Raw genomic sequence first — 13,876 nt, 5'->3', positions numbered from 1 at the left:
AACGGTGCAAGTAAAATTCCTTAAGTGTCACAGCTGAAGGCTGTGAGCAGCCATAACTAATGGGCTTCGTTTCCAAAGTGCATTTGTAAAAGAGGAAGCTCTCACAGGAGATCATACAGATTATGACCAACTGATTAGAACAGACATGAATATGATTAATGCAAATCGCTGAGCAACAAATTCAGTTTGCTTGTTTAGCAAAACGAGTCAGTAATTAAAACAAAAGAGAGTGTGCCAATCTCTATGCAACAGCAGTGCGTTTAGGAAGGGGCCAACAGTGGCTGCGTCACCACATGGGGGAGGGAGCCCAGCCAGAGGCTCTGCACCGTTTGTTAACTTCGCAACTGCGGCTGCGCTCGAGTTCTCGTGTCGTTCCAGTCCTGGTACCTGCATGTGGGTAATTACACACACACAGACCAGCTCGACAGTGTGTAAGCAGCTTCTCTGTCTAGGTAATTCACAAAGATGTGACTGTGCAACATCTGGAATACCACCAGGCAAGATCACATGTGTGCCATCATTTAAGCTTCAATCCAAATGGATTTAGATCTTTAGAGGTTTACAGACTAATCACTCAATAACTAATCTGCAATTGGTAAATCAAAAACAACATGAAAACATTGCTAAAGTGCTGTGTTTTTTTTTTTTGAACAGCTCTTAACTCTATATTTAAACTCTCACCAAAGTGCTGCACAGCTGAACTGAAACATTGAAGTCTGCATAATATTAAACACATTTGTAATAGAGGAACAGTTGGGGAAACAGAGAAGGCAGCTTTTTCTGAGCTTTGCAAGTTTTGACGCTCGCCTGCCCTGCGTGTGCAAATGCAGCTGATTTCACATTTCCCTCTCAACCCCCGCAAAGCATTTTGTTTAAAAGAGAAATGTCCAGAAAGTAAATGGAATGCATCTTTAATGCTTTTTTTGGGGAGGAGCTAGGATCATAAATTAATGAATTAGTCCTTGGTAAAATTTTGAGACGCTTCGAGCCTAAAGTTAAACATTATTTTAAGTGCCGTTTTATTGTTACCACAGAGTCGGAATCTGGAGCTGGACTCTTGTCTTCAGGGGAAATTAGAGCAACAGGACAGAAAAATTGCTGTGATTCGCTTGAGGTAGACGTCGTCTCTGCCTCTGTCGGTCCGTCTGCCTGACTCATTAAACTATCATGTCGTCCTCCACTGTTGCTATGGGTGCATCTGTACTTTGACATCTCAACAGACATGCTGTCTGCCCTTATCAAAATCAAACAACAAAAAATGAATTAAACCCAACTTTATTGTATGTCATCATTCTCTGTATGCACAACTGATATTTTTGTATATAGTCAATGTATTTTTATGGGAGGTTTTTGTACGACACCAACAAATGACGCGTATAGTTTAACTTCCCTTGTTATTTGACTATCTACAAAACAAAATCTTTAGCTGCACAGTCGAGGCTCAACTGGAAATCACAACAATAGAGGCAACTTCTGCATCACAGTTACAGATATAACCAGTCTTTAACGGTCAGATATGCAGCATAGAAAAATTAGCGTCCCCTTTCACCTGCCAATCTTGAAAAACCATCGACGTGGATCAAACACCAAAAGGCTCATTGGTTGTTTCACAGGACTTCCTACGTCCTACAATAAGCCTTTATTACATTTATTTTAAAGGAACAATCTGTAGCAAACAGAAAAACAACTAAATAAAGAATTTAAAGGTAAAGTAGAGCTCAGTCATTAGTCATGTAATCAGAAGCACGTGGAACCAGCAAATGAATGAGTCACAAATTCAGTCGTTTGAAGATATATTAATCGTCTCCAGTCAAACATCTGCAGCTAATCAATTTGACTAGCTGCGTTGTTGCAAATGTTCAGCATTTGGAGCGCTAATAACTGAAATAAAAATTGTTTTTGTTTACATTAACAGGCTAAAAATGGCGTATTTGACACAACATTTGGGGTTGGATATGTTTGTGGTTTACTTCATCGCATCAAAGGTTTTAAATCAGGAAAAGATCACGTCGTACTGAAGTCAGTCACATTAACATTTAAACTTTGTGCAGAAAGCAATTAAAAATTGATTCATAAAACAACATATTGTGACAAAGGCATTTGGGCTGCATGAGATGAGAAAAATATACGATATGTGACGATGTCAATCCACACTGCGATGATGGTATTACTTGGAATAAACGCTTACAGAGTTAATGCTGTTCTACTTTTAGTTTATTGCACTCACCAACCCCAGATAGTGACCACAATGACATTTATATAATCAGATTTATTGTAATACATGCAATTCTTTGTCCTGTTAATAATGCTGTCACTGATGCCGTGATGATATATTCACAGCATATTGTTAAACCCTACTAAGGAGAAGCAATAATCATAATACGGAAAAAAAAGTTGGTTAAAACGTTTATCTACTAAAAATAACTTCTAACCGCATGATTTGGATTTCTTCTTTTTCAGTTTGTAACAATCTATCCTCTTGGTGGTTCTAGGAGGTGTTCAAAATGTCTTATTTTTTAAAATAAAATAAAAAAAAGCACAAAAAAACTATTGAGTTTAATTGAACAGATGCAATCCTGAATCCATATTATTGACTTACACTTCTTAAAGTTTTATTTTTGGAGAAGTGTGGCGCCGAGGTTCTGCTGGGAGGGATTCAGAGCCAACAAACTGTTTAATACGTTTTTATCATCACTACAATAATTACCTCAAAACATCCTGAGAAACTTTTGAGTGCCCGTCTCTACTCGACGCTATAAATGAATGTTGGGGATTGAAAGGAAACTTTAAGGCTGAGTGGAAGCCTCACTTACGCCGAGTTCGCCCTCTGCTGCATGTCCCTCCTGTGTCCCGTACTCTCACAAGGTGCATCCACTCCACCAATAGCGCTGCTGCCCTGGTAAAAAGTGCAAGCTCCAGCGTGGGAAGACGACCAAAAAAATGTCTAAATCCAATAAAGGCATTGGGGCTTCCCCCAGTTGGAGCCCTGACACAGTCATCTCTCGAAGCCAGGTACAACGAGCAACATCCGTGGGGAATAATCAAACGGGAAGACAACAAAGACCAAAACTGGCTCAGGTGGATTTACTTGATTAATCAGTCTGATCAACCAGTTCAGTAACGACACATCTCGATCTTATTTTAAAGGTCGGTTTAAAGAAAGACGGTGGTGCTGTAGCCTTCTGGTCTTTGCTCCACTTAATCCTGCAATGATTTCTCTTCCTCCGACTCGCTCCTCTTTCTCTCTCAAAAGCACACATCCTGAGCATGCTGCCTATTGGTTTCTCTACCACAGGGAGGCAAGGATAGGGAGTGGCATATGTTAACAGACAGATGTAAAAATACCCATTTAGGTGCAACCTATGAAAATTTGAACACACCGACACACGAGCTTCAGCTACATTAACATTGACACACAAACTCACAAGTTTGTCCATCTGAAGTGTTTCAAAGTGGTTTTAGTCTCACTCCAAGCGCTCACTTGGGAAATGAATGAAAGTCGTTTTGATGCAAACACCGTTTAGGTTTATGAACTCTAAACTAAAATCCTCTAAACTTCTGTTATTGTTGTCTATTCATGTTTAAACAGATAAAACCAAGCAGGAGATGACTGATGTAGGAGATAATTTACGATTTTTATTTATTTTTTTTGTAGTAGTACCGTTACACTTTTCAGATTGTTTTTGTCCTTAAATCGTCAGAATTACATTGACCTACTGGTCTTGTATTCTGTAATGAGTCTACTGTCGGATGAGGAAATCTTAAGCCACATGATCACCAGGATTCAGTAAAGCACCCATGATGCAAGATGAACCATCATAGCTGTTTACTTTGTGCAAGCCAAGACGATGACAGGACAAGTGCCAGACGTCCGACTGATGAGTGCAAGAGCCATCTATGTGTCCGAAGCAGTGATCTGCGTCAGCGCTAGCCAACCAGTGAGACAGACGAAGATGGACGGCGGAAACCCAACATGTTGGCTTTCCTGCTGTTAGTCAGTTTGCCTGAAATAACACCATTAAATCAGAGGTAATAAGCTTCACTGTGACAATCACACAGTTTTCCTTCTGAGCTTTTAATTTCTAAAAGCACAACTGCTGGAAAAGTAAGCTTACGTTTCCAGTCGAGCACTGTTATTAGGGCTGCGACTAACGATCGTTTTAGTTATTGATTATTCTATTGATTATTCTGAAAATCAGATGGAAAAACTTGGCAGTGGACGACTGTTTCACGGTCACGATTAATCGTTTCAGCCTTACTCGTCATGCAAACATTTACAACTAATCTGCCATCATTTGAAAATGATGCAGATGGTTTATTAGTGGGAATGAATAGCTTTATTAAAACAGCAAATAGATTGTTTGTAAAATACTTCAAGTATATTTATTATTAAAATGGAGACAACAAATTTTTCAATATGCCATTTTTAGTAAGATGTAAATGTTTTCCAAACTTGTTACCCCATCTTCATGCATGTTTATCGAAATTTAGAAATGGCTGTTTTTTTTTTGTTTTGTTTTTTTTTTGTTTTTAATCAGAAAACCTTACTGGTTGAATGAAAAATTATCTCCAGGTATTCCAGCGATAAGAATTATTTTGGCCTCAACCCTTCTACACTTTCACGTTCGGTGCAGAAAGAAACAGCTTCCCCTCATGAAGTGAGTCGGCAATTTCTCTTCATCGTGTTTTACCGACTCGGTGCTTCACGTTTTTCTGAAGTTCTTTTACAAATCTTCACATTTTCTTCCAACTTTTGCTTTTCTTTTCTCCTAAAAAAACGAATGATTTCATCGTGTAATAGCAAGCTTTAGTATTTGTGTGAACGCTATGAATGACAAGGCAATTGTGCAATTTCATAGCAGAACATTAACAAAGGCAGCAACAACCCAATAGAGGTGGTTCCCAGGCAGCAGTACAAAGTAAGTACTGTAGTCACTCAACATTTGAATGTTCCAGAAATATTCTAGCATTACCATTAAGTCTTAACAACAGGATGGCGTAGAAAAAAAGCATGGTGGTAGTGTGAATGTCAGATGAGGATACAATATTGTGTAACAAAATAGCAATGCATTCAGACCACAGACTTTGCCTTGCCGGTGCAAAACCGATTTTACAGTTGGAAAACTTAGGGTGGATTTTCAGCCAGCACGCCTGACAAACCAGCTCTAAGAAGGTTTCTGCAGGTTTACCAAATAAAGGAGTTTTAAGACCTTTTTTAAGACCAATATGAATAAAATGTAGAACCTACATCACAACAGAAACGTGCAGAGGAAATGTGAGAGTGAATTTTAAAGGCGCCACATTCTCAAAAAAAAAAAAAATAAATGTGTCACAAGTACTACTATTACGCATATACTCCCTGCACAAGATACCTGCGTTTTACAAACATGGAGGAAAATTAAAGGAAACAGATTTTAAGTGGGATTAAAACACGGAAACAAAAAAGTACAATGCATAAAATACAACAATGGACTCTGCTGTTAGAATAAGACGTTGTGCCGTTTTCGCATTTGACGCAAACGCCTCCAAACAACAAAAAGGCCCGACTGTACAGAGGAAAGTGACTCGTATATAGTCGTGGCAAGTTTTGTTTTCCTGAGGAAGATTCACTGAGAGCTTATTGAAGCCATACGGCCTCAGAGCAGAACTGGAGAACTTCTTTACATTAAGTTAAATGCTGAAAGAGAAGAAAATATTGTCCAAACTGCAGCGCATACAAAAAGTACAGGAGCCTGTGCGTTGATCACACATTACGAAAATCAACAGCGTTAAAAGCAATGAGTTTTCACAGGATTATTGTGTTAGTTTTGACAGCCCTAATAAAAGCATAGATTTATATACGCGCTTGCATTACTTGGAAGTGTCAGCGTCCCCATCTAAGAAACTCAACTTTCTGTATTAGCGTTGAGATTGTGGGAAATGTCTCCATCAACGCATAAACAGCTTAAAGAGCTTCCAAAGGTCTGTATAAGTAATTTTATAAACTATTTGCTGAGCTCACCAGCCAAATACTTGTGTAATGACTGAAAAAGGCTCACTAATATAGTCCTTCCACTTTTCCGAGGAGGAAAATACCGTTTAAGAGGATATGATCTGAATGGTAACAATGTGCCGGCCTTACAGACTGCGTCTACTAGCCACACAAAGGTAAACAAGACGGTGTTGATATTAAATTAATACGGTTGCAGCAATATTCCTCATTCAACCAGCAAATCAGGTAAACTCATTAACGCTGGTTTTACAATCCCACCATCTAATCAGGGAACCCCTTCATGGCTTAAAATCTCCTCTAATCTTCGTGGAAACTCAAAATCAACCACTCATTTCCCAAAGAGTTGTTAGTTTAATCTGAGGCACAGGCCCGCGTGTTTCCAAAGGTGGCAGGAACTCACGGTGTTGGGCACAGGTCGCACACTCTATTCAAGAGTACGTAAATCTGTGTGGACTTGTGAATGAAAGTCACAGTGGCCATTTGTGTAGAATTTATAAAGAGAGATTTCAGAGATCTTCAGAGGTGTAAAGACTGTGCTTTCTTTATTAACCACGCAGGTTAAGAGCTTATCTTTTGTCTTCTGACCTGCTCATATCTTGGCAGAATAATGAGACTGTGCTTTCTGAGCCAGAATGATTTATTGTACTGGTTGGGTTAATTGAGAAATTTGTCAAAATGTTCACACTTCAGTTTTTTAGTCAATCCCTTCCTACCAAAATGTACATGGATGTCTTCTGGAGAAAAAAAAATGTATTACCAGCTAAACTCAATTTCTTTAACTACACCATCACCTTGGACTCCACAGTATCAGGAAATCACGCAATAATATTTAGGTTTGGGAATCATTTCAATTTAAATGATTCTCAGCTTCTCAATTTTAAGTCTATGAGTTTTTTTACCTTTTTTGAATGTCATTGTGAATTTTTATACAATTTTTATCCAACTACTTAAAAAATATCCCATACCTACTCTAAAATATAAATTCAATCTTTTCTAATCAATAAAATAAATCTTTATTCCAGACAGAGGGGTGCATTTAAAAAAGTAAAGAATGAAAGATAAACATACAAAAAGATAAAATATTGGACCAGGAATCACACCTATGACCTATAAATCTAAATTTAAAAATCTGAATGTTTCTGGGCGAATTGAAATGTTAGTAACGGTTCCAATTCATTCTCAAGACTTGATGCCCAAACCTGACGATAATAGAGATATCGCTGTTAAATATTACACTTTGATAAACCAACATTTACCTCATTCTTCTTCGACACATCTGTGCCAGGACTGGCAAACTACAATTCAGATGCAATTCAAAAATATATTTAGCTCATTCTGTGTAGCACACCGTCTCCATAGTGATACAGACACAGGAAACTACTATTTAGTTTTGTTCCTGCTCTAAAGGTAATTTTAAGTATGCTCGGACGTCTTGCAGTGACAAAGTTGGTGTCATTCATCCAGTAAATGTTGGCTACATGTTTTACAACAGATTTAAATACTTTCAGCCGTGGCGGAGGCCATGATGCAGGCTTGACAGGGCAAGGTGTTGATGGAAAGGAAGAAGCATGAGAGCGACATGGGTGAAACGTAAATAGATGACTTGACAAGATCCAAAATCTTGTTTCTTTCTTAAATTAAACCCTTTATTTATTTAGAATAGATCACTGCTCAATATTCCCAAGTATAACTGATCATCATACAATCAGTACCACAAATAAAAAGTAGTACATGCTAAAGTTTTTTTTTTTTTTTTTTTTTTTTTTTTTAATTTAAAACTGTTTCCCAATTATCATATTTTCCACACTACAAGTTGTACGTTTTTCATAGTTTGACTGGTCCTGCATCTTGCAGTCGGGTGCATCTAATGTTCTTTTTTCCCCTCTTTATACCGCATTTTTTTTAAATAATGCGACTTATAATCTGGAGCGACTTAGAGTCCAAAAAATATGGGAAATTCTCAACGGGGAGGAGAAAGATTTTTGCTAAGACTAATCAGACTTAAACTTGACTCTTTTAGATTTTTTTTTTTTTTAAATAAAAGTTGTAATAGATACTTCAGAATTAATTGTGAACTTTTTACATTTTGAGCAACTTAAACACATAATATACTAATTTCACTGATAATTGCTCACTCCTAATTTAGTGGAGTAAAGAATTGTCTTAATCAGAACATGATTAATCTATTGTTTAGCTTAAAATAGGTACACAGAGTCCAATCTCAATCTGACTGGGGTACCAGAGCATTTTTTACTTTCTATATTTAACTTATTGATCAGGACAGTCAGTCTTCATTGTCTGCTCAATTCAAAAGCACTACATGTATCAAATAACTTGCAGCATAGTTGCTACACGGTTACTAGTTAAAGATCTGCAAAAAATCCAACAGGAAGACGCTGGTCGAGCAGGTCTGGCATTAAAAAATCCAAATTGTCAGGTTAGACCTCAAAGAAAATTTGCAACACCTGCAAAACCCTGATTAGTGTCCATCTGGTGTATAATAAAAGCTTTATAATAATAAGTTTTTCATACTCTCCAGGATGGAACCATGTTAGAGAAATGTCCCTGTCTTTTACTAGAGATCTAAAAATAAAGTGTTCTGGGTGAGTGGGCACAGTGTGTCATGCAAGTCAAATCCAACTAAAAAGGAATCACAATGCACACTATAATCTAGAGATCGACTGTCGATTTAGCTTTTACTTAACCAATATTGGATAAAAATATGACTCTGGGACATAGCGCCAAGGAGATATATTACATTTACAGGTCATAGCATGCCAGACGTAGAAAACGTGAAGACTCCAGATGGCTATTTTTACAACAAAGCTGTGTAACGAGGGTGACCACTCAGCAGAGACGTCACAAGTTCCTATTTTGCTATTCATCTCCCAGCATTTTTTCTTTTTTTCTTCAAATGCCAAAGACAAAACTTGCCAGGCAAGTACTCAGCTGTAAGTTAACACACCCCGTATGTACAGTAAGTGTAGGGCTGATAAGGGAGTTACCTTCGTGGTATTGAAATGGAGGAGGGTTGCTGTAACCACAGCTTTGACAAACTATTAAACTGTCAGTGTCAAATAATTATTTACATTTCTCTTCTGCTTGCTAATTATAGCTCTCACAAAGCAGTCACCTGTTTTTGGTGGCAGCTGGCGCTACAAATAGAGCTGTTAATGTTATGGTACCGACCAGTAGCTGAGCATCGCAGCGTGCGCTAAAAACAACAAAAAAAAACACCTTTTTTTTGACACGTACTTTCACCAACAGGATTTGTGAAAGTGTCACAGATTTAAATAAAATAAAAAAATCGAATGCTTCAACGTTTTCATTGAGAAAACGTTGAGAATGGAGAAAAAAACAATAAGCATCTGATCGGAAAATGGTTTAAAAAAAAGAAAATATATTGCTTATGTTTACTTTACATGTGCCTGACAGAAGAGGAAAGGGCAGAGCTGACCAAAGGGTTGGGTTTTAGATCAAGGAAAAGTAAAGTGAATTTACTCCACATTAAAAGCTGCCATACCTTTCAACAGCAAAACAACTTCATACAAACACACTGATGTATTTAACAATGCCTACAACATAATATGCTGGCTTTGAGCCAGTGTCTTTATGCACTGATTTGAAACAGGCTCGGAGAGGAAATTGCTGTCTCTTTTTAACAATGTTGACACTTATAAAAGGACGTACTGTTGTGCCAAATGCGGTGTTTCAGGTTTTTCTTCGCCTCCGCTAAACACCTAATGCAGACTTCAGAAGCTTCTGACAATAAGAAGAGAAAACAAACAAACCCGTAACCAGCTGCTAAAAAGCTCCTGACGAACTCCTGGACAAAAATATGCAAGATCGAGGTGAATAACTGAATAATTACCTTGTATTACTGAAATAAAATCTTCTAGAAAGGATTTCTAATGAATATTTAATTGAGTCGATCCTTTGTGGTGGACTGACGCACGTCCATAAAAACACATGACAGAACAAAAGGAAGGGGCAACTTTAAATGTAGGGACCTTCCTGAAAAGCCGCCGGTATAGCACATGTAAATCGAATTAATTCATTAATGGATTACACAGTAGAGCACTGAGTTACTGAAATATTGGATAGCTGCAGGCCTAAACAAAAACACTTGGCTTTAAGCAAACACACACAGAGGCTCAGGATCTGAAGGTGTGGCCGACAGGTATGTTACCGTACGACAACAGAGGCCAGTTGTTGTGCCTGGACGCTTGGTAATTTACAACCCGATAACCGTAGGTTTTAAACTGTCTAGTCATAATTTACATTTCTCCTCTGCTGACACCATCCTGTAGGTGTCACCATGTACGGAGCTGGACTCAAAGCGATGGCTGGTTGTAAACAAAAATCTGTAGCTTAGATATTATTTAGCAGAGTAGTAGATGTACCTCTGCAGAAAAAGATTTATTTTTTTTCTGTCCACTTCCACAAGAATCACAGTTTAACACCATCCAACAGATCAGTCATCGGACTGCCCAACTCTGCTCAGTTTATGATTTCATACCTCATTTCATACCTCTGGACTGATGTTTTTGGTTTGTTTGATTTTCTGCTCCGGGTTTCTCTCATCAGTGGGAAATCAACAGCATCAGATACTGATACGAGTACATCAGACTTTTTTGACTGACTGGGTCAAATTAAAAAAAATTTTAAAACTCATAATAATCGATTTTTAGCCATCATTTTTTTTATGATACGATATATTCAATTGTAGCCGATTTTAATTCCGTTTGTTTTATATCCAACGATCCAAACATCACACGACAAGAAGATGTATACTTTTTCGCTGCCCTGAAGAAGTTTTGAAATCAGGACACATTTCTGCAACTGAAGCGATCAGAAATCGGCGAGACTCTGAAAGGTGCGTGATCCCGAAAACACTCAGCGGAAGTGGAACTCCTTATCACATCGTTTCCAGATAGCAAGACACGTTGAGACCAGATCAGGAATGATGCTTTGTTAATTCTCCTTCTATTGATTGGTTTAGTTGCCGCCATGATGTACTCTGTGCATAAAGTTGAAAATGTTTATGAATCTGCTCCAAGAGGTGGTGTGTGTGTGAGATCTGTCAAAATGACAGATGGCCATCAGATTTTTTTCTTCACCATTTCAGAAACCCGCCAAAAGTGGAGATTATTCAAGAAATGCCACCACTGGTGTTTAAATGTGTCTTCATCAGCTTTTCAAAAATAAAGTTTTCTTGCAAAGTGTGCCCCCTGTGAAAAGATTCATAACATGTGCATTCACGTACATGTTGTGCTTGTGAATGAACTGGCCTGAAATGGTTCTGTCAAAAAAAACTCGTGGTAAAGTTATGAGGTAAAAAGCTCATACAGTTAACATTAATTCAGAGGTTTAGACTATTTTATCCTGAAACACCTGGTTATCTAGCCTAATTAAACCATGTTGATGTTTTTTTTTTTTAACCCCGTCTCTAAATAGAATCGTTAGAAATCGGAATCGAAACGAGGAATCGGAACCGTTCAAATTCAAAAGACGCCCGACCCTTCGTAAAACACATGGCTGATCATTTTGACAGTAATACAGTAATATAATGCGCTAGCCTCATTTGAACTGGAGGCTTAAAAACAAGGAGTGTTCTGTCGCGTGTAGAAAATGTCCGGGTTGGCAAGTGTCCTGAACAAATGTAGCATTGTTTTAAACCTGCATGCATGCAGAAAGTTAGTGTTTCAAAGCACTGCTTTTTAGAAGATAGCACATGAATCTGAAAAAGCATGCACAGGAACTCCAAACCTTCACTCAGGTCTGTCTGATGTTTGAGGACATTACAGTTCCACTGTGAACTAGAGAGATTTAACAAAACCCTTGATGTCAAACGTATGAAACAGTGATAGACTATGTAGCTCATGCCATAAACATGCTCATCATGTTGTATTTTTATCTTTGTGATCTTTTCATACTCAACTATCTTGGAAAAAAGAGTGGTTTGCCATGGGACATTTCATAGACACTCTCCATTACGTCATACCCATCAGTATTTAGAACAAAAATGTAATTATTAAGTTTATTATTAAACTTGGCTACCTGTGTCATTCAAAGGAGCACTTCACCAGCAAGTCAGGACATATTTATAGACAGACTTTCAGCTGCACTATTAAAATTAATTTCCGGCTGCCAGAACCTCTTCTGAAATGATAAAAATATTCCAAACATGCAAATGATACGCAGCACTCCAGGAAACTGTGAATCGAGGATCATAGATACTACCGGATACTGAATATCAACTTCCACATTAGCCGAAGCAATGTTTAGAGACTTTTAAAACAGTTGCAACTGAATTATTAGTAGACTGAGACAAGTATGTAACAGTAGAAAAGGAAGTCGGCACCAAATAAAAAAAAAATAAATAAAAAAAACTTTTTGCTTGCTGTTGGTGAAATTACAATTGCTCGGTGTCAAAGAACAGCGCGTCGTTTTGAACTGGTGTCATACTTACTGGTTCGTGGGAGGTGCAGAGAGAGGAAACACCAAATCTTCCTCATCCCCCCAATCCGGCAGGTCGCTTTCATCAATGGGGGGCGCAGGTGGCAGAGGTGGGAAGCTCGAAGAGCCATCTGGGCCTGTAGATGTGGGTGAACTCCGACTGGTTGGACTCTCCGAGGTGGGAGAGTTGCACATGCCGCCCCTTGTCCCTGAGTTGGTTCCTTGGAAAACTGCCTGTCCACCACTCCCAGCTGCGGAGAGCACTGATCCCGTTATATCTCCACCAGGCACCGGAGAGATACTTGTGTCGGGAAGCGAGTCCGGAGAAGTGTCTGAATGTTGGCGGGTGGTTTGGGTCGGTTCTTGTCCCAGATCGGTGACTCGCACTCTGTTATGCTTAGGATAGTAGGGAAAAGGGGCCGTCTCCGGGCCTCCTCCTCCGCTTGCCACCCCTGTCCCTGTCGTGACCGAACCCGCATCCTCACTGCTGACCTCTGTAGCCATCATGTTAGAAAAGTACGCAGAGGGGGAAAAGTCCAGAAGGGAACCTGCCCTTCCCCTCTGTCCTCAGAATAATCCTTCAGTGTTTGGGCTTCGTGGAAACAACACGAAAAGTTTCTGAAAAAACACGTTTAGCTAGCAAGCTAACGTTAGCCAACAGCTAACTTAGCTCCCTTAGCTTTGCAGCCCCTTCGCTCGCTAACGCTAGCAGCGTCGAGACACTTGATGAGTTCTTGCTGACTAGGTCTTCATTGTTTCCTGAGTTTAAAGTTCACACAGAAACGGTACTTGGAAATAAACCACGCACAATATGCTCAGAAAAATACCTGTTTTCCGATTTTTTTTTCTGTTTTTAATTCGGACCTCACCCTTAGACCAGGCAGACCACTTCTCGAGGAGTGTTTTATTGTCACTGTTGTGTGTAATCCCCGTCTTTTTTTCCAGTGTTGTTGCTTTCTTTCGTTCTTAGTTCGGTGCCTTAAAATAAAAACCGAAAACGGCCAATCCTTGTCGCCTAATTCTTTGAATTATATGTCGTTTTAGGCTTGAAAAATGAATTCTGTTGTGCAAAAGTTATGCTTTCTTGATCATTCCCGCTAAGTACGCTGTTATTTCTGGGTTTCAGGGCTGGTGGCTTGTTGCCCGCTGCTGCTCTGCTGCTTTTTCTCTCCCCTCCCTCTGCCTCTCTTCTTCAATCACAAAGCAGACACAGCTAAGTGAACGCCGAGCGTAGAAACTTTAATCCATTTCATCTTCAATCGGTGTTAGCTCGTCAAATACCTCACGCTTGTGATATGATCTTAAACTATGTCATTGTTATAGTGTTGAAAGAGATCGCCCTGACAAAACCGGTGTCCTGGCACGCAAAAATTATTTTTGATAGATATTTTGGACCCTGAGCTTGGTAAGCACATTGGTGTAATA

General features: G+C 38.9%; 1 protein-coding gene across 3 annotated transcripts in view; it reads right to left on the bottom strand.

Annotated features, from left to right (window-relative positions):
* Window positions 1–13,648, bottom strand: part of rasa1a (RAS p21 protein activator (GTPase activating protein) 1a) — a 30,106-nt gene extending 16,458 nt beyond the window's left edge. For 2 of the 3 annotated variants that reach the window (XM_007562374.2, XM_007562381.2), the window contains exon 1: window positions 12,465–13,648. In XM_007562374.2, coding sequence (XP_007562436.1) covers window positions 12,465–12,958 — 494 coding nt within the window. In that variant the 5' untranslated portion in view covers window positions 12,959–13,648. Of the gene's footprint in view, window positions 1–2,813; window positions 3,191–12,464 lie in introns of those variants that run through there. The other variant, XM_016676715.1, reaches the window with a different exon arrangement.
* Window positions 13,649–13,876: the final 228 nt, after the last annotated feature.

This window comes from Poecilia formosa, unplaced genomic scaffold (genome assembly GCF_000485575.1).
Source record: "Poecilia formosa unplaced genomic scaffold, Poecilia_formosa-5.1.2 Scaffold5, whole genome shotgun sequence".
Classification (NCBI taxonomy): Eukaryota; Metazoa; Chordata; class Actinopteri; order Cyprinodontiformes; family Poeciliidae; genus Poecilia; species Poecilia formosa.
This window is presented reverse-complemented; position numbering and strand designations above follow the sequence as displayed.